Source organism: Mycteria americana, chromosome 7, assembly GCF_035582795.1.
Source record: "Mycteria americana isolate JAX WOST 10 ecotype Jacksonville Zoo and Gardens chromosome 7, USCA_MyAme_1.0, whole genome shotgun sequence".
NCBI lineage: Eukaryota > Metazoa > Chordata > Aves > Ciconiiformes > Ciconiidae > Mycteria > Mycteria americana.
In genome coordinates, this window is record NC_134371.1 from 11,286,604 (window position 1) to 11,308,594 (window position 21,991).

Sequence of the window (21,991 nt, forward strand, 5' to 3'; positions counted from 1 at the left end):
CCAGCACCGCGCCCCACGAGGAGTGTAGTGGGGAAGGCACGCTGGGGGTGGGGGAAGGGGGTGCTGGGGGGGCCACTGCATGGTGCTCTCTGTATGGTGTCACCCTGGCCAGGGTCCCAGCACTCAGCCCTGCCACCGGGGTGGGAAACATGGTGTGGTGGGGACGGGATGGGGTGGGTTGGGAAGGGATGTGATGCGATGGGATGGGCTGGGACAGGATGGGGTTAAATGGGATGGCACAGGGTGGGATGCATGAGATGATGGGATGGGATGGGACGGGACGGGACGGGACGGGACGGGACGGGACGGGATGGGACGGGACGGGACTGTAGAGGATGGGTCGGCAATGGGTGGCACAGGTAAACCAGGCTGCCAGTCGTGGGGCACAGAGGGGCCCATGGGCCCGTCCGCACGCACACTAACAGGCTCACGCACCCACCCGCCCCCGGCGGGGGGCAGGGCAGGGCGGGCCTGGGGCTGCGGGGCCGGCCGGGAGCGCGGCCCCTTTAAGAGCCCAGTTCCGCGGGCGGCCGCTGGGTGGGGCGCGCTCCCCGCCCTGCGCCTCCCGCGCCGGGGGGCGGGGCCACCGGGGGCGCGCCGGGCAGCGCCCGCCCCCTCCAATTCATCTTTCCGCGGAGGCTCCGCCCCCGTCCCACCGCCGCCCAATGGGCGCCGCGCTCGCCGTCGCCAGGGGCGCCGGGTTGCCAGGGGCGGGCTGATTGGCGGGCCGGCCCCGCCCCGCGCGGCTCAGCGGCCGCAGCGGCGGCGGCGGCGCCAGAGCGCGAGCGTGGCGCGGCGGCGAGAGGAGCCGCGCGTGGCGCCGAGCTCGGGACTGCCCGGCGGGGCCGCCCGCACCGCCCCCCGCCATGGCCGCGGCCCGCCCGGGGGCCCCCCCGCCGCCGCCGCCGCTGCTGCCCCTCCTGCTGCTCCTGCTGCTCCCCGGCGGCCGCCGCGCTCTGGAGGGTGAGTACCGGGCGGGCGTGCCCGCCCGCCGCACCGGGGCCCGTGCGACCGCGCCACACACGCGCGCACCCCTCCGGGGTGTCCCAGGCCCACCGGGCCTCGTCGGCGTCCGCCGCCGGTTCGCCTCGGCTCGGCTCGGCTCGACTCGACGCCCGCGCCGCGGACGCCCGGCTGACCCCGCGGGGAGCTCGCCGCCGCAGCGCGCCCCAGCCCTGTTCCCAGCGCTTAGCCGCTCTCAGTAGGTTTCAGAGTCAACGCCCCGTGGAACCGAGCCCGGCGCGGCCGAGGCGCGGCGGCCGCGGCCGGCGGCTGCTGGCAGGGAGCGGCGCCTCGTTGGATACCCGGTTCACGTTCCGAGGCTTTTCGCCACGACCGAGAGGGCTGGAAAATTAATATTTCTTTCAGTGGAAGCTCGCGGCGTGCCAGAACTGGTGGGGCCGCCGGAGGAGTGTCCGTGTGCCGTGTCCGGCTCCATCCCTTCCCCGGTAGGGCTCGCCGCGCCTGCCGCCTTAACCCCCGAGGCTCCGGCGTGGGACCGCCGGGGCGAGTGGCCACGCGTGCCGCATCCATCCCCGAGCGGGGCCGCGCTCCGCGGCTCGCCCGCCCCCGCCGGCGGGGGAGAGAAGGCGGGGAGGAGGGCAACCCCCCGCGCTCCGGTGGAGTTGGCGATGAAAGGCGGGGTAACTGTCTCCCCCTCGGAGGGTGGACCCCGGTCCGCGGGGCAGCGCCGTCGCCCCCCGGCTTTGAGCCAGAAAAGCGGCTCCTGGCCCCGCTGGGGCACCGGGGCGTCCCGGGGCGGGCGAGGCGGCTCGCACCGGGCAGGAGCAGGAGGAGGAGGGGGCCCGGGCGGGTTTTTGTCTCGGCACATTGTGCGCGGCTCCGGCCGGGAGCGCCGGGGGCGGCGACGCTCCGGTGTCCGGTAACCGAACCCGCTGCCGGAGCGGCGGGAGGGGGCTGGGGAGGGAGGGAGCGAAGGGAGAAACCCCGGGCGGAGAGGAGCTGTCGGTGCCTCCGCCCGGGCGGGGGGCGGCGGGGGCTTTTGTGTGCTGGGAGGCAGTTCTGTGCTCGGGCTTCCGCCGTCGTCGCCCCGCGGCGCGGGGTTTGGGGCTGCGGCACCGGGGGGTGACCGCGGGCAGGAGCCCTTCCCCGCTGCGGTGTGTTGGGGGGACACGTTTCCTCCGGCTTTGGGCTTTGTACAAAGTTTGGGGGGTGCTTGTTGCCCGTGTTTCTTTGCACCCTCCCTCCCTGCGATTTTTTTTGTTTTTTCCTTTAAAGGGGAAAAAAAAATAAGAAATCATCCTCCTTTGTACGCTGTAGGAAACGGAGCTGTGGGCCCGCTCGGTCCGTCAGCTCCGGGCTGAGCCGGAGCCCCGCGGCAGGAGGGGAGGGAGAAGCCTGCCTGCACCCAGCCCTCTCGGGATGGAGCTCCCGGGGACCGCCGCGCCGGGCAGAGCCCTGGGGAGCCCTGCCTGCTGGAGAGGTGCAGGAGGATGAACTTGTGGGCAGGGAGCAGTCTGGGAACCGGGGAAGGAAGGCCAGCGCTGGGGCTGGCAGCAGCGGTGTGTACCGCCCGGGGACTGTCCCGCCAGTCCCTGGGGAGGCAGGGAGCCCCGGACCCTCCCCTGCCGCTGCTGGGGGAAGGAGCAGTGTGAGGAGCCGCATGGACAGAAAATAAACAGCTCCTGCTGAGGAGTCGCCGGGTTTTCTCAGCTTCCCGAGCGTGCGGAGGGGTCAGGGGCCGAACGTGCTGGCCGAGGAGGTCAGGGCCCAGCTGGGGTGCCAGCCCCATGAGACTGCTTTGGGGCTGGCTGGCAGCCGCCCAGCGTTTTTGGGGCTGGCCCTGATTGCCCTGGGATTTTCTTTTATTTTTGTTGGGTTTTTTTTTTTCTTTTTCCTTCGCTCTTGTCCAAGCTGGCGGGAAAGTTGCAGTTGGGCCGGGAGAGGTTTCTGCCTTGCCCAGCGTTAGGAAGCCGTTGCTTGCATCGGGGTCAGCGAGCTCCCGCGCTTCTGCTGCGCTGGGCATTTCTGGCCGCTTCCTGATGGGGACCGGCGTGTTCGGGTGGTTACTGTAAACCTAGCGTGCACGTTTGTTCGGATAGTTTAGTGCTGATCATAAATCTGGCGTGGCCATAAATCTGCACACACGTCCTGCAGACGACAACGGCAGCAAGCGGTCCCTGGACCCGGCCACCTTGCCGTCCCCTCCGAGGGAATGACGGGCTGGGCTTGCAGCCGGTGCCCGGCCGGGAGGGCAGGGGCCTCCGAGGCTGGACAACACTGCCCGTTCCCGGGGGGATGGCGGAGAGTTGGGTTTCTTTCCAAGGCCCCATGGGGGTGGAGGGGAAAAGCTGCGCTCGGCAGCAGCTCAGTGAGGGCTTTGTGCTGCCGAGGAGAAAATGGTTTCTCTCTAGATCCTGTAAGTGCGCTGGGTCTGTTTGAAGTCACAATGTGTTTTTCTTCTCCGGTTCAGCAGTCCCCGGGCCGGCTGCAGAAGGAATGCTCTATCCAGGGGCAACAGCGGATCCTTTCTCCGGCGCAGGGGTTGGAGCTGAGGAGTTTGTCCCGGCGGGGCTGTGGGAGCAGAGGCCCTGCGGGGAGCGGACGCGGTGAAATGGTGCAGGGAGAGTGCTGCGTTCGAGGCCCTTGCCGACCGTCCAGGGATGAAACCCCAGGCTTCAAAACGCCCTGGCCGGAGGGAGCGTGGATGGCCGCAGGCTCACTCTGCCCCTTGCCCCGGGGCTGCGGGTGGGCTGGGACCGGGACCTGCTCTCTGGAGGAACCGCTTTGCCGGGCAGCTCCTGCCCCAAGCAGCCTCTCTGGGCATGGGACTCCGTTGAAAGTTGGGGTTTCCCACATGCTCCACCACGAACCCCCGTGCAGAGGCATCGCATTGCTGCACATAGCCCCGAGCCAGCTCGGGCTTTGGCGAGGTAGCCAAACTCCCCTGAAGCAGGAGGATTTCTAGGGGGGATTTTCCTCATCTGGGCTCTGCCCGTTCGCAGCTCCCAGACCCCCGCCGGCCGTTACGCAGGCTGATCACGCTCCTCTCTGCACTGGCAAACCCCTGCTTAATTGACCCCTGTACTGGAACTGCCAGGTATTTTCTTGGCAGGGAGATCTGCTTTCCGTTTAATTACTTTTCACTGAAATGGCGTGTTTCTCGGCGGGGCGATGGGGGGAAGTTAGCCCTGCTGTTTTATTGATGCTCAGGGTAGGGCTGTGAGGGAAAGCGGGTCGTGGGGCTCCGCAGTGTTCGCTGGATTCATTAAATCTCCCGTTCCTCACTAAAAGCCCTGCTTGAGGAAGCCGGCCCTGTCCGTGCTCCCGAGGCGGGGAGAAGAAGGGCTTTCCTTTGTGTCAAGCAGAGCATGCGGAGAGCCGGGGAGAGGGAAAACTTGCAGCACCGGGGTCCGTTTGCAGCCCCGTGTTTCTCCCCGGCATACGGCTCAGCCGGTGAGGCTGTGGGGCCGTGCCCGGCCAGCCTTCGCGATTGGGAATAGCGGCCTCTGGTTTTTAAGGAATGAACCGAAACTCCTTGTTTTGTTGTGATGACTTACTGTGAGAGATATTTGGGGAAACCAGTTTGTTGCATTTTCTTTCCGTGAGCCGTTTGCTGCTGCCACTGGAGCAGGGGAGCTTGGCGTTTAATTAAAACAGCCCGAGCAATCTGAATCACAGACTTGCATGTTTTTAAAATTGTAGCTGTTCCTGTTGTGCTGAGTCAAACTGGTTTGTCGGGATTAAGCGTCTCCGCCTGGGAGCCGCGCTGGGGGAAGGGTGCCGAGGCGGCCCCAGGGTTGGGATCCCCGTTCCCGGCTGGCAGGGTGGGTGCCGGCTTCCCCCTGAGCAGCCCCCTGGGAAAGGGGGGGACTGGCCCCATGGGCTGCAGTGGAGCCGGTGGCTGCCATCGCCCTGAGCTTCCCCGGGGTTGAAGCCATAATGAGTTGGCGTCGCTTCTGGAACAACGCTTCTTGTTCCCAGCAAAGCGTTTGGGGGACGGTGGGGATGGGGGTGCCCCTCCATGGCCGTGAAGCCCCTTGCGGGGAGCCAGGCATGCCCCACGCCCCCGGGGACGAGCTGCCATCTTGAAGGCCCGGCAGCCTTTTGCAGTGGCACTCCCGCCTGGCTGGGACGGTCCCATTTGAATTCGTGTTGGTTTTTGTTGTGGTTTTTTTCTGTTGTTGTTGTTGCTCAAAAATCAGTCCTGTGCGCAGGCTGGGGCGGGGCGCGGGCCATCCCCTCGTGGAGCCGAGCCCCGTGCAGACCTCGTGGGGAGCCATTTTGTAGGGCGAGTGGGCAGCCTGCCTGCGGAGGGCCAGGCTTGGTGCTCTTGGAGAGGCCTCGTCCTCCCGCGCTTGGGCTTCTGCATCGCCTGCCCTCAGCGCAGCCATCGAGGCCTTGTGGGGCCAAGCTCAGGAGCGGGGCTGCGTCCCCTTCCCATAGGGCCGCCATTTCCAGAGGGGCTGCAGCCTTCCCCTGCCGCCCGCTTTCCCCTCAGCGCAGCTGAGCCTGCCGGCCCGTGCTCCCCGAGGCAGGAGGGAGCGAGCCCAGAGCCGGCTTCGCATGGCCGCCCCTCTGAGGAGGAAAGGGAGCCATCTTGGGAAGAGGCAGGAGCGCGGCGGCAAGGCCGAGCGCCGGCCCCGTGGCTGCTCTCGGTGCACGTGCCAGCGCGTGCTGGCCGGGGGTCCCGGGCTGGGGGGGGGGGGATTGCTGGGGGGGATCTTTTTATTTTATTTTTGCCCGTCGCTAAGCTCCGTGCTGTCGGGGCCTGGCGTTTCTCACGCGTGTGGCAGGAGCTGTTGACAAACACCTGTTTCCCGGCCCCCTCCCCAGGAATGCCCTGGGGGCCCTGCGGGGGCTGCGATGCCGGAGCGGGGGGGGGGACAGACACGACGACAGCGGGGACGCCCCCTCCCAGGGGAGCCCTCCCCAGGGCTTTCCTGCGCGGCGGCAGCTGCGGGGGGGATTTGGGCCTCCCTGTTCCTCTCCGAGGTGTGGCCGATGCGCGGGGTTGCCAAAACCCGTCCCGGGGAGGGGACACCGGCCCCCCCGGGCTGGTCCTGCTTGTCCCTTGGGTGCTCAGCCGCCTGCCCGGCGAGGGCTGGGGCGCAGGAGGGACCCTGCGGGGAGGGGGGGGTGCTCGGCGGGCGCGCACGCACACGCGGCGTGCGATCCAAGGCCTTTTTTTATTAATGAGAAAAATGTGCAGGGCTTGAACGATCGCCAGGAACAGATTTATTCTAGTTCCCCAGAAATTAAACTGAAATGAAGGAGCGAGTCAGCCCAGCCCGGCACCCCCTCCTGACTCTGTGCTTGTTTTAACTCTGGAAGAATCTGACTTTGGGGGTGGGGGAGGTGGGGAAGAGGGGGGGATATTTGGGTTTAAGCAGTTCCAGATGGGCTTGGTGCTCTAGGAGAGCCGAGGAAGCGAGCGGAGAGCAGCGCAGAGATTTGGGTAACTGCCCCAGGCAGGAGAGAGGAGGGAGATCTTGGCAGAAAGTCCTGCTCTGCGCTGCTGGGATGGGATGGAGCTTGGCAGCCGAGCCGCCCCGTCTGTGGGGCGAGCCTTTGGATGTGCAGCAAGTAACCTTTTTTGGGGAGGGGGTGGTTTCTTTCTTTTTTTTTTTTTTTTAAATATCATTACTCCTTCCCTGGGCTCTTTCCAAAAGTACAACCTGGAAAAAAATGGAGCTGGAGGGGGGAGAGGGGCCCTTTGGATCTCAGCCTGCTGCAAACGGTTGCCCTGCGGAGGCAGGCCTGCAGCACCGACCGCATTCCCTTCCTTCCCCCAGGGACTTTGGGGCTCTCCATCTACCTGCGCCAGCCCGGCTCGGCCTGGTGGCCCCGTGGGGACACCTGTCCCATGAAGCCACGGCCACAGGGCAACGGGGACATGGAGGGAGGTGGCGGGAGCGTCCCCGTCATAGCAGGGCCTGGAAACGAAGGAGGCTTTGCAGGCTGATTTGCTGCCTACGTCCTGGTTGATGGCATTTGTGGCTCGAATAGGTCTGGCATCTCCCGGTCGGATGAGTTATTTCTGTGGCAGCGGAGGGCGGCTGCATGGCCATTCCTGCTGCGGACGGCGACCTATAAATCTCTCCTGCCTGCTGGCTGTAGAGCTCCTGCCCGCCCGGCGCGGCTGGTCGTGTTGTCCCCGTGGCAGGGAGCTGCAGCGGGCAGCCCCTTCCCCTGGGCCAGGCAGGGACGTGCCCGTCCCAAGTGGGCAGCAGTCATTTTTAAGGCCAGCAGGGTGTCTGGCAGCAGGCAGGGCTGAGAGGCTGTCCGTGGGGTCTGTCCATTCCCCTTGCCCGCAGCCTGGCAGAGCGAAAGCAGCTTTTCCCCCCGGGCAAGCCGAAGCAGCGAGCACCGGGGCGCATCCACCACGTGGGCAGGGATGGCAGCTCTTCCCCGGCCGAGCTGACCCCAGCGTGGCACACCGGGCTCTGACATCCGAAATCCCCGTGGTATTAATAGAACAGTAATTGCAGTGCAGGGCTGGACTCGGGCAGCTGGCTCGCGTCCTTTCCCGGCGTCAGTACGGCCTTTCTGCAGGACCGGGGCCTGGCAGCGGGACCTGGCAGGGCTCGGACAGCGGGCTGCACGTGTCCTTGGCATGCGATTGCAGGGCAGGAGCCTGCCGTCCTGCAGAAGCCCTGGGCTCCGAGTACCGTGCTTTGGAGGGGGATGCATGCAGCGTAGGTGCCGGCGGGCGCTGGAGCCGGGCTTGGCGTGGCCCTGCTTGCAAAATGGCAGAAATCTGCCCTCCCCGGCTCAACCTGGTGCGTGACCAGGAGGAAGCGAACGCCCGTCCCTCCCCGCATCCCGGGTGCTGCCACTTGATCTGCTTTTCACAGAGCTGGCACCTGTCCTCTCTCACATGCTTCAGTCTGTCTCGCGGCCATCAGGAAACAGCTCCTGGCGAGGAGCACGCGGCCGGAAAACCCTCTTCAGCCAGTTAGCGGCCGGCGGGTGGGCGGCGGGGCAGGGCTGAAGGGAGGGAGCACTCCCGTCCCCCTCCGTCCCGCGTGCCAGGCAGCTCCCGGTCATCCAGGAGCTGGATCTGGCCCATCCAGAAGGTGCAGGGCACTGGGGTCGGGTGGGGGGACTGTGAGGGAGATGCAGCTGGCCGATGGCTTGGAATGGCTTCCCGTCTCCCCGTGTGAGGTTGTTATACCCCAGTGCGGGATTGGGAAATGGAGGATGCATCCTTGGAGCATCCTTGGAATTGGCATCTCAGGCTCTGCCGTGAGCTTACCGTGGGGCCAGTGGGGCCGGGACCAGCAATGGTGCCAGGACCGGTGGTGCTGCCCATCCTCGGCCGAGCTCTCCGGGGCAGGGACTGCCTGCCCTTGTGCGTGCGTGTGTGATGTGTACAAAGGGGCCTTAATCTCAGTTGGGGCCTCTGGGCCCTGCCATAATGCAGAAATAATGAGTCTATTATTAAGTGCCCACAGTACTTCTTCACTCCGGTGGCTCGCCTCCAGCAGCAGGCAGAACCTGCCCCGCTTGAAGTGGATGTGTCATCATTTGCCTCAGCAAATCCGATCCCCTTTGATGATGGGCCAAACGCCCTTGGCACGAAGGGCCACAGCTGTGATACAGGCCCCATATTTTTTTTCCTCCCCCCCCCCCCCCCCCCCCCCTTCTCTCTTCCCTTTGTTCCCAGTTCATTGTCAAGCCGTCGGCTCACCTCGGACCTGGGGCAAGCGCGTGTTGGTGGGCATGGGCGGTCTGAGCCCCCGCGTCCCCCGGGAGAGGGACGCGGTGGGGGCTCGGCTCCCACGGCAGCCCCGCATCGTCCCTGCTCGGCGTAAGGATGGGTTCCCAGCGTGGGCGGTGATAGGGAGCGCTCCAGCCCTGCCCTTGGGCTGAACCGCACCGCCCCTGGCCTGCCCGGCCCGACAGCCGACAGCCGGGGAGGGCGAGGGTGGGATCCTGCACAGCCCCCTGGCCTTGCACCGGACGCTTGGGCAGCATGGTGGGTGTCCCCGGGAGAGACGAGATTCCCGGGGGAGGACGAGGGTGCGTGGGCTGTGCAGCGTGCCGGCAGTGCTGCCAGCCCCGTCCCTGCAGAGGGAGCTGGCAGACAGCGTCTGCCGGCACCTTCGCCAGGCTCCCAAACCCCGTGCTTGGCACCTCTGCCGTGGGTACCCCGGCCCACCCTGGGTGCTGCCAGCCCCGTGGGTGCCCTGCCAGCTGCCTGCCTCCCTCCCTGGCCGCAGTCTTCCTCGCTGCTCTCCTGGCTCTCGGCCGCGTCAGCAAGAGCCTCCCCTCCCCGCAGCGTAGCTTGGGCACAAGGGGCCGCCGAGTGCTGAAACCTCCCAGCGCGACAGCTCCGAAGCTGCTGTCCACAGGGTGCCCCGTCCGCGGAGCACGTGCTCTGCCTTGGGCTGAGCGGGACGGGACTGCTTTCCCCTTGCAGGCAGCATGTGCGAGTCCCCTGGCCTTGGAGGAGGACAGCCACAGCGTTTAGCCGGGGTCAGAGGGGGAAGGACCCTCCCAGAGGAGGAGGAGGAGGGATCTGCCTGGGCAGCATGCTCCGGGAAAATGCATCATGGGGTCTCCCAGACCTGACGCGGGTGCAGGGCACTCTGTGTGGCTCGGCTTTTGTGTATGTGAAACGCTCGTCAGCGGGAAAAGTGCAACCTCAGGTTCTCTCCCACAGGCAGCTCTTTGTTCCCAGATAAAGGACCTTACACCAAAGGCCCTTTGTGCCGCTGCTCAGAACGGTGCCGGGATTAATTGTACCGATAGGTGCTTGAATGGGGAACGCGCAAGGCCACTCGCTCCTGCCGTAATTATCTCCAAAACCAAGGAGGAAATTAAAAATGTGCGGGGAGATGCCCCTTTTGGTGGCTTTTTGACTAGCAGGCAGTCACCGAGACTGAAAGTGCATCCCTAAACAAGCTGCCTTTCCTTCCAGAGGAGCACGGCAGCGAGGGAAGAGGCATCCGGCACCACCGTGAGCAGCCACCACAGTGGAAGCCAAGCCATGTCCTGGGGCAAATGGCCCAGCCATCGATGCTGTCTGCAGCAGCTCGGTGTGGGGCGAGTGGCCTGGCCTGGCCCAGCCGCTCGCCCCACGCCGAGCTGCTGCAGACAGGGTGCTGTGGTGTGCATAGCTCCCAGAGAGCATGGGCACGTTGCAGAACAGGTTCCTCTGTTTGCGGTGAGGCTGCGTGGGCGTCTTTACTAACTTTCCTCCCTTGCCTTCTTTCAGGATGCTCTGGACTTGCGCGAGTTGCCTTCTCCTCGTCGGGGCAAGGAGCTGGCGTCCTACCTTGCCAGCGCATCCTGATAAAAGCCGGCAGTCCCCATGTTCAAAGGAGAGAGCGTTCAAATCGGAGCTGGTTGGTGGAGACAATTGAGTCTTCCCCAGCGGCTTCATCTTGAAAGAATTTTGATTTTTTGCTCCCCCCCCCCCCCCCCCTTCTGGCTCAGCCGCCGCTGCCGTGCGCGTCTGCCGCTCAGCAGCGCGAGACGGGCTCTCTGGGCCTCTTAGAGGGGGGAGTTCAAACGTTTTCGCTGGCCTCAGACCGTGCACGCCGCATTCCTGAGCCCCTGCGCAGGGAGGAAGAGGTCCCTGGCTCCAGATGGGTCCTTGCCAGGGCTTCAAACACCCAGCGAACTGCTGGGGACTCTGTGGAGGTGATGGGAGGGCTGCTGGCAGGGGACCCCTAGTCTTTGCAGCTTGGGGTGCACCTGGGAGGAGATTTTTGCAGGGCAGGGAGGAGATAGCAGGAGCCATGCTCACAGCCCTGTCCGAAGAGTGAGGCTCTTTCCCTGCCCCGGGATCCCACTCTGCCATGGAAATCCTGCTTTTATGTGGGGTTGACCGTGGCCTGCTGCACTTGCTGGAGCATAGTGAGGCTCCTGCAGCATCCCTTCCCTTTGCCCGGCTGGAGGTAAGGAGAGGACAACTCCCCAGTGCTGCAGACAGTGATAAAGCAAGCCTTAGGGTGACTTCCCCAAGCTGGTGAAATTGGGAGCCAATTTCCCGTTGACTAATGGGACCAGGCTCTCGGTGCGGGATTGAGGTGGCTTTGACTCACTGCTCGGCCAGCCCTGACGCTGTTCACGTCCCTCCGAAGCACCTGCAAACCTGAACTGAGCCGGGAAACGGCCAGTGCTGCCTCCAAGCCCACCTCTGGCACCACGTGCAGGAGGGAGAGGGCATTTGGCTACTCCCAAACCACTGAAACCCGGTGCTCGTCCATCTCCCCAGCCCTGGGCACTAGCATGTGTCCGTTTCATGGGGGGGCCAGCGCTCGATGTGCCCTGGTGTTTGCTGGAGAAAGGACACAGGTTCAGTGCCAGGCTGCCGTGAAATCTCTGCAGCAGCTTTAAGGGCAAAGAGCAGTTTCTGCAGCTCAGCTGCGGCCGGCTCGGCTCAGCACGCTGCCGCCGGCCCCGGGACCACGCAGTGCAGCAGCCTGCGGGGCCGTCTGCCCGTGACCTTCACGGGCGGTGGGCTGTGAGGGGCTGGGGAGCTCCGCTGACCCTACCTGGCCCCGTTCACTCCCGCAGCTGCAGGAAACCCCTGCTGCCCTCTGCGCTCGGCCCGTTTCCTTTAGCTAAGTTGCTCGGTGATTTTATTTTTATTATTTCCCCGCCCCGCTCTCTCTGTGCAGTTTACGTGGCTCTCGCGCCAGCGGCCGGCTTGGCTCTGTCAGGTTTTTTCCCCTCCTCTGCTGGTCAGATGGCAGATGCTGCCAAATTAGGATGCAGGCAGTGAGCCTCCTGTCCGAGCTGCGTCTCTGCCCCAGCCCGGCACTCGTGGGGAAGGGTGCTGCCGGAGGAGACGGCTGCCCACGTGCCCTGTCCTGGGGCCAGGCCAGCAGGCCAAGCGCTGCCTGCGTGGGGGCTGCTGGCGCGCAGGGGTGTTCCCGCACGCCCTGGGCAGGTTTGGGGAGCGAAGCTCCCCTCCCACCCCGGGAGCGGGGATGCCCGCATGGTCAGGTCCGGCCCGGCTCTGCCGTGGCTGGCCACGGGATCCTCGCGCCGCCCCGCTCGCGGGCACACCCTGCCACCCAGATTCCCATCTCCCCAGCCTGACTCACCGCTGCGGCCGCTCATCCGCACCGGCCCCGTCCCTGAGCACACAGGGCACCCCTTCCCCACTCCTCCCACCGCGTCCAGCCCTCCTGCACAAACACCCACCCAGCTGCCTGCGCCGGGAGCGGGACCCTTCGCTGGCCGGGCCCGCGCGGGGTCTCTGCGCCGGGACTCGGCAGCCCGGCGCGCTGTCAGTGCCGAGCGCGCGCTTGGCTCTGCTCTGCCGGCGGCGCGGCGTGCCTGGGCCCTCGCGCAGCACCGCTGTGCCCTTATTAGGGCAGCCGGCGCGGGGCCTGTCCCTCGGAGAGGTGCGGGCAGCCCCGCTCTGCGACCTGCTCCCCCGTGGTCCGGCACCGGCTGCCTTCTCTGGGAGCCACCCCGGGGCAGGGGCCTGGGGAGCGCGGCAGCGTCTCGGGGAGGTCTCGTGGCCGTGCGGAGCCGCGCTTGGGCCCCTGCCGGCGGTCTGTAGCTGATGCTGTAGGGGAGGGGAGAGGGATGGGGGTTTGCTGCAGTGCCTTGGGACCGGGCAGAGGCTGCCCCATGGGTGCCCAGTCCCGTCCTGCACATCCTGTGCCCCGGCCTCCCTGGCGTCCTCGTCACGAGTCCCCCTGCATTACCCGCTTGGCAGAGGGCTCCTTCCTTCTCTCCCTCTGTTTTTGCCGGATGTCCCTAGTTTGTGGGTTTGAGAAACAGCAAATAACGACTGCCCAGTAACCACCTCTGCGCTCCTTCTGTGTGCAAAGAAGAGCCAGTGTCAGTTTGTCCTTCCTGCTGCCCCCCGACGCTCTCCCGGCTGGGGAGCTGGCACCATGAGGGGTTTTCCTCGCTCTGTCCCCGGTGCCATGTCCTCTGCCAGTGCCACCAGCCCATGATGGGACTGTGTTTGTTTGCTCCATACACACAGCCTGGGCAAGAAGCAGGCTCGCCGGGCGGGCTGGGATCCTGGCAAACAGCGAGGCGGGTCAGAAAGCCCACGTGTCCCCGAATGTGCTTGTTTATCGGTGCCGGGGTGGCACTTGGCAGCCTGCGCTCCTGGCCTGTCCATGGGTGCTGGCTCGGGAGCTGCTGGCGGGTCTCCCCAGGGTGGGACGCAGGAGGAAGGTGTTTACCTCCAGCCAGGCTTCATCCAAAACCCTACGATGCGTGAACATTTCCTTCCTCCTCCACACTTCCTCCCTGGCTGGGTCAGCCTGTGGTTTTCCTGGGGTGGAAGGAAAGAAGCTGAAACTGCCTCTCGCTTCTGGGGCTGAGCCGTGGTGCCTGGCATGGCTGAGCTGCCCCGGCATGTCCTGTGCCCCGGCCTTTGAGAGCGAGCGGCTCCCAGTCCGCTCCCAGCTCTGGGGGCCGGAGAGCCCTGCGTCTCGGGCCTGGGTGGGCTGAGGGACGGACGGATGGACGGTCCTTGGGGAGCTGTGCGGGGTCTGGGATGGGGCCGTGCCTGCAGCTGGGGAGGGGGATGCCCTCAGCATGGAGGCATTTTGGAGCTGGTCCTGGGCCCTGCTCGGGGCAGGCACCGGAGCCCCTCTGAGCACACCAGGGTCTGCAGGGGGCTGTTGCCCAGCTCTGCTGTTTGCACCCCCCCCCACCCCAAAACCCCCCTGGGCAGGAGAGGGGCCGGAGGACCCCAGGGGTCCCTGCGCCACTCCAGACAGCCTACGGGGCCATCCCTGGAGCGGGGGTCGCAGAGCCAGCACCCACAGAGGGGCCGCTGGCACTGGCCCCAGAGCAAGTCACTGTACTCCGTCCTTGCGTTTCGCTCCCGGTTTTTGCGCGTGGTGCTCGCACGGAGCCGCGCGGCTCTGCCCGGGATTAGCGACAGCTGCCTGCAATTGCAGCTCTTCCCAGACAAGCGTCTCGCTCCCCCAAGGCTGGGGCTGGGGCTGTTTGGGGAATGCTGCCGGGGTGGTTTGTCTTGTAGTCTGCTCCAGGAATGTTGGCCAGACGGTCAAATTCTTCTCCCCTCTTGTAAAATAAGTGATGTGGGGCGTCTCTGGGAGAGCAGCCTGCCAGTCCCTCCTCCTCTGGATAAACCTGCCTGGCCCGCACCGCCCTGTCATGGGAACAGGCCCTTTCAACCCCAGCCACAGTAAATACTCGCCCTGCCAAAGCGGAGGGGGAGGGCGCGGATGGGGGCACCCCCTCTCCCTCCTCTGGCACCCCCCGCGCTGGCCGGGAGGCACGGCTGGCCGCGCCGGTGGCTGGGGGTGGCAGCCCGTCCCCCCTCGCCACCTGGCCAGCTCCTCGTCCTGCCGCTTCCCCGCTCCAGCGCGGCTCTCCGGGGACGCCTCGCTCTTCCTGTTCTCCTGACAGGAGAAGAGAAATCTGGAGTCTGTCTGCGCCGCTCCCCCCTCCTCCCACCATGTCTCACCCCCCAAGTTGCTGTTTTCCGCAGAAATGTCAGCCTCGGCTCTCCTCTCCCCCACTCTTCCTGGTTTTTTTCCCTCTAATCTTGGTATTCGTCTCCAATTACTTCTTTCTCTCCTCCTTCTCCCTCCAGAGACCCTGATGGACACGAAGTGGGTGACCTCTGAGTTGGCATGGACAACTCATCCGGAGACGGGGGTAAGTCTGGAGCCAGCCCTGGTCCCAGCCTCCAAAGGGCATGGCTGGCCCCGGCCCCACGGGAGTCGGGGCTGATCGCCAGCGCCTTCGCGGAGCTGCCTGCATCTCCCCCCTCCCCCCCCGCGCTTATCCTCTCGCCTCGTGAAACCATCTCCTCCTGACTCCGTGCCGGCGGAGCGGGAGCGCCGTGGTCCCTGGCCCGGGTTGCTCTTAGTCACCTTGATGACCAGGAGTGTTGGGACAGGTGGAGGTGCAGCTGCTTCTCTTCCCTGTTGACTGTTGCCCGGTCCCCCCCACCCCATGTCGTTTGCGATATGTCCGTGGCACTGATCTCCCCGGCTGGGGGTCTAACCCGCTTCCCTCTCGCTCACAGTGGGAAGAAGTCAGCGGTTACGACGAGGCCATGAACCCCATCCGCACCTACCAGGTGTGCAACGTGCGGGAGGCCAACCAGAACAACTGGCTTCGCACCAAGTTCATCCAGCGCCAGGACGTCCAGCGCGTCTACGTGGAGCTGAAGTTTACCGTGCGGGACTGCAACAGCATCCCCAACATCCCCGGCTCCTGCAAAGAGACATTTAACCTCTTCTATTACGAGTCGGATACAGATTCTGCCTCTGCAAACAGCCCTTTCTGGATGGAGAACCCCTATATCAAAGTGGATACAATTGCCCCGGACGAGAGCTTCTCCAAGCTGGAGTCTGGCCGTGTGAACACCAAGGTGCGCAGCTTTGGCCCTCTCTCCAAGAATGGCTTTTACCTGGCCTTCCAGGACCTGGGAGCCTGCATGTCCCTCATCTCCGTCCGGGCTTTCTACAAGAAATGCTCCAACACCATTGCTGGCTTTGCTATCTTCCCGGAGACTTTAACGGGGGCTGAGCCCACCTCTCTGGTCATCGCGCCAGGCACCTGCATTCCCAACGCGGTGGAGGTGTCTGTACCCCTGAAGCTGTACTGCAACGGCGACGGCGAGTGGATGGTACCCGTGGGAGCGTGTACATGTGCTGCTGGATATGAGCCGACGATGAAGGATACCCAGTGCCAAGGTATGCGCGTGGCGGAGTGACCGTGGCTCTTGTCCCCGCGGACGCGTTGATGCGGAGGAGGTGCTTTTGCGTTGAGCTCAGTCTGTTTTCGGAGGCTTGGGAGCTGGGCAGGCTCCCTGAGGAGGGAGCAGGGTGGTATCGGAGCAGGGTGGTATCTCAGAGGACTGGTCTGCAGTTTGACTCAGCATGTGGAAGCCTTAAAGCCTTCGTGGTCTGGACCAGCGCAGTGCCTGCTGTGACACGCTGGTTAGCATCTGCCGGTGCTATCCTCTGCAGGATGCATCTCCTCACCAGGAGATGGCTCAAGGCATGGTCCTCAGCAGGGATCCAGCACATATAAGCCCCTGAGCATTACCAAAACCTCCCTCTTGCCCCTGCTGCCGTGTCCAGCGTCTCCCCTCTCTCCCTCATGCGGTGCTCGTAGCTGGGGCAAGCAGTTGTTCCTGGCAAGCGTGATTTCACGCTGCTTGTGCAGAGGCACTCGGAAACCCTGGTAGTGAGCGGGGCCCCGCTGCGCTGGCTGCGGGAGAAGCCATGCGGATGCTCGCTCCCCCTGCCAGTGCTGAGGGCTTGCGATGGGGAGCGTGGGGAGCGGCACAAAGGCAGGGGAGCCGAAGCTCCCTGTCCCTGCTCGGAGGGGAGGGAAGAGCATCCTGCACACAGAGATACTGGGGATGGAGGGCCACCCTGGGCAGCAGGATAGCCCTGTGTGGGTCCTGCAGCTGCCGTGCTCTCCCACAACAGTTTTAGTGTTGCTGTTTCACCCCAGGTGGGGTGTGTTGGTAAGGAAAAATCTGCCCAAATGGATGTTGCTCTCCCTTGGGGTGATTTTGTCCCTGGGAGCCGTCCCTGGCACGCAGGACGCTACCCTGAGGTGGCTGGGGTTTAGGGCAGAAAGGTTGCCGCTCCCCTTGGCTGGAGGCGTTGCGCAGGGAGCGGGACGCTGGCTGGGCCCCCAGCGCTGGATGCCTTCTGCTTGCCGATGACGGGATGCTTGGCGCCGGCCCTTTGCTCTTGGCAGGGGCGATGTGATTTGGGATGGCCCGTGACGTGGGGCTTGGGCCAGGCTGGCCTCTCCGCTGGCTTTAGGAGCAGCGTAGCTGTCAGCCGTGCCGCTGCGGCTGGTCAGGGGGAGCTCAGCCTCCATGGGGCCGCAGCTCTGCTGGGGGACCGGAGCCTCCAGCACTGTTGGTGCCAGCACAGCCCCGACTTCGGGGGCAGGTTGCTTGTGGCCCCGGCCCCCTGCATCAGTCTTGTGAGCAGCCGATCTGGCTCCTCCTGGGGCAGACAGACACCGGTGCCAGGCATCCATCACTGGGCAAGGAGCCCACGCTTAAAAGCATGCACTGGGGTCCACGCTCCGGGGGAGCTGGTTTCCTTCTTGCTTGGGCTGGGAGGTCTTAGACCGTACGGGCTGTTTGCTCTTTCCTAAAGGGGTTTGGGCACAAGGTGACACCATTTCCAGCCAGCATCCAGGCTGTGCTGAGCTCAGGCATCCTGATGCAGGACCAAGGGCTCCTCAGGGTATCGCTGCAGCCCAGGACAAGGTCCCTTCTCTGCATCCCCCCAGCCGGGCAGACGCCCGCACGGCGGCTCTCCCAGCGCCTTTAATTTCCCCCACTACAAGCCCCGGCTTCTTCCCTAGCGCACAGGGAAGCCACACTGAGCCGCGGGCACGTCTCCATCCGGCAGCCTGCCCTCTCGCTGGGCAGAAGCGGCGGAGTCCTCACGTTTCTCTGGGAAAGTTGCGCTGCGCTTGTAGGATCAGATTTTCCGCCATCTGATCGTGTGTTTTAAGTGGAAACAGCTGAAGAAGGGCTGGGAGAAGCTGGAGCCACAGCTCCCTTTTCTGCTCTCGGCTGAATGTTCCCTTACCCCGTTTCGGCAGCCCAGCACCGCCGAGAAGGCTCTCTGCCCCGCGGTGTGGGGAGAGGTGCGGATGTGGCCCCGCGGAGCTGGGGTTTCGGCGCTCCTGCCCCGGGGAGCCGCCGAGGCTTCGCCGCGCAGGCAAGGAGCGCTCCGAAGTGCCAGATGGCATTTTAATAAATAACAATACCCAGTTACTGCTTAGATGGGATAAGCCCTGTTGTAAATCTCCCCCTTTCCCCAGACTTGCAGTGGCCTTTGAAGATCTCCTCCTCCTCCTCCTCCTCCTCTTTATCTCCATCCAGAGCCAGGATTAGACCCCGCATTCAGACCTGTTACAATGCAGCTTGTATCCCGGTCCCTCGGGAGCGAGGGCGGGATGCCCGGCTGAAGGCAGTTTCTTTGGCATGCTTTGTAATGCGATACGCCAGGCTGGTATCTGGCGCTCTAGTCCTGAGTTGCCACAGCATTGATTTGGCATCTCATTCTCAGCCTCATTATCTTTATTTAATTAGCACACGGCCCTTCTGGGGGTTGTGCCGCTTCCCACACACTCCCCGCCACACAGAGCTGCAGAGGCAGCTCTCCCTGGAGGAAGAGGAGCTGCTGGCCGGGGAGGGGGACGAAGGCTCCCACGTGCCTCCGCGGGGAAGGGGTACGCTGCCTTCGCCCCCTCGCACCCCGAGCCCCGCAGCCCCCGTCCCTGCTCCTTTTAGTCTGCAGGCACCCAAACCGTTCGGGGGATTTGGCGTCAAGGCACTCCCCGCATTGCGCAGGCAGGCGGTAGGAGTTGCCTTCGAGCCGTGCGGGGCTCCTCGACGTGCAGCACCTCCCCGAAAATGCTTCTGGGCGTGTGCTCCCCGCGCCGGATTTTCCGGGGTTTGCACCCCTCGTGTTGCTGGCTTCACCCAAAGACAGAAAGGTTTGGGGTCTGGCTGGCCTCTGTGCCAGGGCTAGCAGCGAGCCCCCTCCTCACGTGCCCCTCGATGCCCATGAGGGGTCCTGGAGAGGGGCCACGGTGCCCGCTCGGGAGGGGGACCGAGGCTGTGTGGTGCAGTCGATGGACACCCAAACCATAAAAACACACGGGGAGACAGTGTGTAGTGTGACACCGCGCTCTCCTCAGACCCATTTCTCAGCCTTTTTGATGACCCTTTTCTGCTGGCAGCAGGCGCTGTCTGTTTGGGCACAGTCTGTAGACGATAGCAGGTCAAGCTGGGGCCAAAATCTGAATTTTTTGTAAAAATAAATTTTCCTTGCAATCAGTGACTAATGGAAACATCACCGCGAATTAAAAAAAAAAAAAAAAAAAAAAACGCCAAGCAAGCATTGCACTTGCCAACTGTTTGCAGCTTTGCATTGCAACATGGGCTTGCTGCATGAAACCCAGGAAGTGAAACTACCTGCGAGTAATTGCCCGGGCTGCCAGATCAAAGGCAGCTCAGCAGCGCAGGCAGGGGAGCGCTGCCGGTTTACAGCCAGGCAGCTCCACAATGGGTTACTTGTAACACGGTCGAGGAAATCTGCCTCTGCCGTCCTGCCTGTGACCCGCTGTGGCTCGAGAAGCAGCTTTGCTTATAGAAAAAAAATTTTTTTTTCTTTTAAAAAAAAAAAAAAAAAAAAAAGGGTTTCCCGCCTGTTCTTTGGATGCCACTGTTCAAACCCCCGAGGGCTCTTTCCCTTCTCTCCCCTTCAAATTTACTCCACTCACTTTTGGACTGCGCTAGCGTGAAATATTTCCACCCAAAGGGTGATTTAAAAAAAAAAAAAAAAAATCAAGTGCCTTTTAAGAGAGACTTAAAAAGAGAGTTACCGCCTCAGCTATAGCCAGGTTGTTGCTTCCACAGCTCTAATCCATCTGCAGCCGCTTACGAAAGCGGGAAGGGAGCGAGCCGTGCAGGTTCATAAAGCACAGATCGTCCCAGGCAAACTCGATTGCTGCCTTTAAAGAAATTACAGGGTTGCTGGACAAAGGGATGTGATCGGTTTAATTTATCTAGGCTCAAGCGAGGCGTTCTACTTCAGTCCTACAGGGAGAGAAATAGCTGGAAGGATGCTGCCCGGGCTGGAATAGCATCGTGTGGATGGGAAAGCAGTCGAGACCTGAAACAGGATAGTTTGGGGCTGGTATTTCCCAATGTGCCGTGGGCTATCCCTCCTTCCCTTTCCCAAGGGAGGGGACCCCGAAGTTTTGGGGATGCACGCGGGGTTCATTGCTGCTTGCCTGCATCCCGTGCAGTAATGGAGGCTGCCTGCGGGATGAGTCACTGCTCTCTGCTGCTGCCAGGAGGGTTTTATTTCGGTGTTTTTTTCGGCTCCCTCCCTTGGATTTTATTCACCGGGGTGGGGATTGTATTTGGGAAGAGTGCTCTCCTCTTCCCCCAGCCCTGCAGTGCAGCTCTGCGAGGCAGGATCAGGCCCCACAGGTGGGCAACTGCTGAAAATCCCGGAGGGGCTGCCAGAAGCAGCCAGATGGCCGGCGGTGAGTGCCGTGCCATGCCGTGCCGGGTCTGCGATGCCCGGCAGAGGGTGCAGGGGCAGTTTTGCAGCGGCCCCAGGGCTGCGTTACTGCCCCCCTCCCTCCCGCACCCCACATAAATCCCTTCCGCAGCCGATCCCTGCTGTCAGGCCAGGCTGCGTCTCCCTCCCATCAAACCAGCGGCTCCTCTTCAGACCGGGGAGCTCCGCTTCAGTTCCCTGACCTGTTATCCTGTGGCTGTCAGTGGCTGTCATGTTCTCCCCGGAGGTGACCGCAGCCCAGCACCGGGAGATGTGATCTGTGTGCGGAGGTTCAGGGTTGTTATTTTATTTGAGGATGCTTCGGCAGGAAAAGTGCTTATGCAAACCTCTTGGTGAGGAGAGGGGAGCCCGGCTCCCCGGCTCCGGCTGGATGGAGTCACGTTCCCGCTCCGGAGCTCCCGGTCTCATTCCCCGGCATGCTGGCCAAGACAGTGGTGGTTGTACAGGCAGTTTCTTGCAGAGAAGAGATGACACAGCGGCTTATCCACCAGGGACCTGGGATCAGCTTTCAGCTCGGTTACAGCCTTCAAATGTGGCGGCTGAGAGCTGTCACGCTGCCACCGAGGTCTTTATGCTCTGATTTATTAAGCGGAGTTGGAAACTTAAACACTGGAGTGCATCTGGGCCTCGGTCCCTCTCCTGCTCTTCCCCTGCTTAACAGGGCTGGGATGTGGCTTGTCCCCCTCCTGCCAGGGTGGCATGAGGGTGCGAAGAAATGACCTTCATCCCTTGTTGCCTGCACTGGGCACTCCTGCGGGATGGCCGGCAGCTGCCCGAGGACAGCTCTGCCTGTCCTTCCTCCCGTGTCCGGGAGCACGGGAGGTCACTGTCCCCTCCGTGCCTGTAGCCCACCAGGCACCGGCTGGCGCTGAGCGTGCAGGAGGCCAAGCGCCATCATCCCTCCCGCATCCTTTGCAGAGCACCTCGCTGTCCCCGGCTGCCATGCCGCGCTTGGGCTGTCGGCTTCACACGAGCTCTGGTTGCTCCAGCTTTGCTCTCCCCCCAACAAGCCTGTTATTTCAGGGGGTTTTGTCCCTGATGGATCTGGGCTCCTGTCCATAACCGAAGCATGTTTGGCAGCTTTCTGAGCCCAGAGCGTTCCTGTCCAAGAGGTTTCAGTCATCTCATTCCTCAGCAATCTGGTTCCTTATGTGTGAATCTGCATCCACCCAGCTTGAACCGCCCAGGACTCCGGCTGGGGTGGGTCTGCCTGTGCCGAGGCTGCTCCGCTACCTCTGGGCATCTGCTGTCCACGTCTTTGCATTTCGTGGTGGTGAGGGTGGCCCGGGCTGAGGGGATGGGAGCCCTGGACCTGCTGGCCGGGGGTTTCCATCGCTCGCAGAGGAGCAGGTCCGCGCACTCCTTTGCCCTCCAGCCTGCGCAATCGGGATGGGCTAAGCTTTCGTTTCCAAAGGGCAGGCCCAGAGGCTGGGTGAACTCAGGTCAAGGAGCTGGAGCGAGTCGAGCCGTGTGGTCAGTCCTGTTCTGACCCAAGAGGAGTCTCCTTGCCGGAAGGCTCGCGCCCTGGGAGCAGGAAGCAGCTCCTGCCACCCATCCAGGCACGGGGGCTGGAGAGCCTGCGGTTCGCAGGTCCCCTCCTCGGCAGCGGGGTGCCTCCCCCCGTGACGGGGCTGCTCGTGCGTCCCCCTGCCCGGCAGCACCGCAGTGGAGCGGGGCTTCTCCCCTGGGGCTGCTGCTGCTGCTCGGTGCCTGGGCAAACCGGGGGCCAGGACAGCACCCCGAAGCTGTGTGGGGGTCCCCACGGGGCCGACCCAGCCCGGCAGCATGTGACTCAGCAGTGCTCCACACCCCACACGTGGGGCTGCAACCAGCTGGAAAACTTCCACGGCGGGTGTCGGGGAATGCCTCATAGCAGGAAACTTCCGCTTGCTGCAGCCCCGTGAAGCACGAGGAAACCTCCTCCTGTTTACGGGGTGGTGTGCGACAGGCGTGGGAGGTGGGACAGGGCTGCGGGAGGG

At 63.8% G+C, this 21,991-nt stretch overlaps 1 protein-coding gene across 2 annotated transcripts in view; it reads left to right on the plus strand.

Annotated features, from left to right (window-relative positions):
- The first annotated feature begins 768 nt into the window (after positions 1-768).
- EPHB3 (EPH receptor B3) overlaps positions 769-21,991 on the plus strand; it is a 28,438-nt gene continuing 7,215 nt past the window's right edge. For both annotated transcript variants that reach the window (XM_075506970.1, XM_075506971.1), the window contains exons 1-3: positions 769-963; positions 14,516-14,580; positions 14,954-15,626. In XM_075506970.1, coding sequence (XP_075363085.1) covers positions 867-963; positions 14,516-14,580; positions 14,954-15,626 — 835 coding nt within the window. In that variant the 5' untranslated portion in view covers positions 769-866. The remainder of the gene's footprint in view (positions 964-14,515; positions 14,581-14,953; positions 15,627-21,991) is intronic.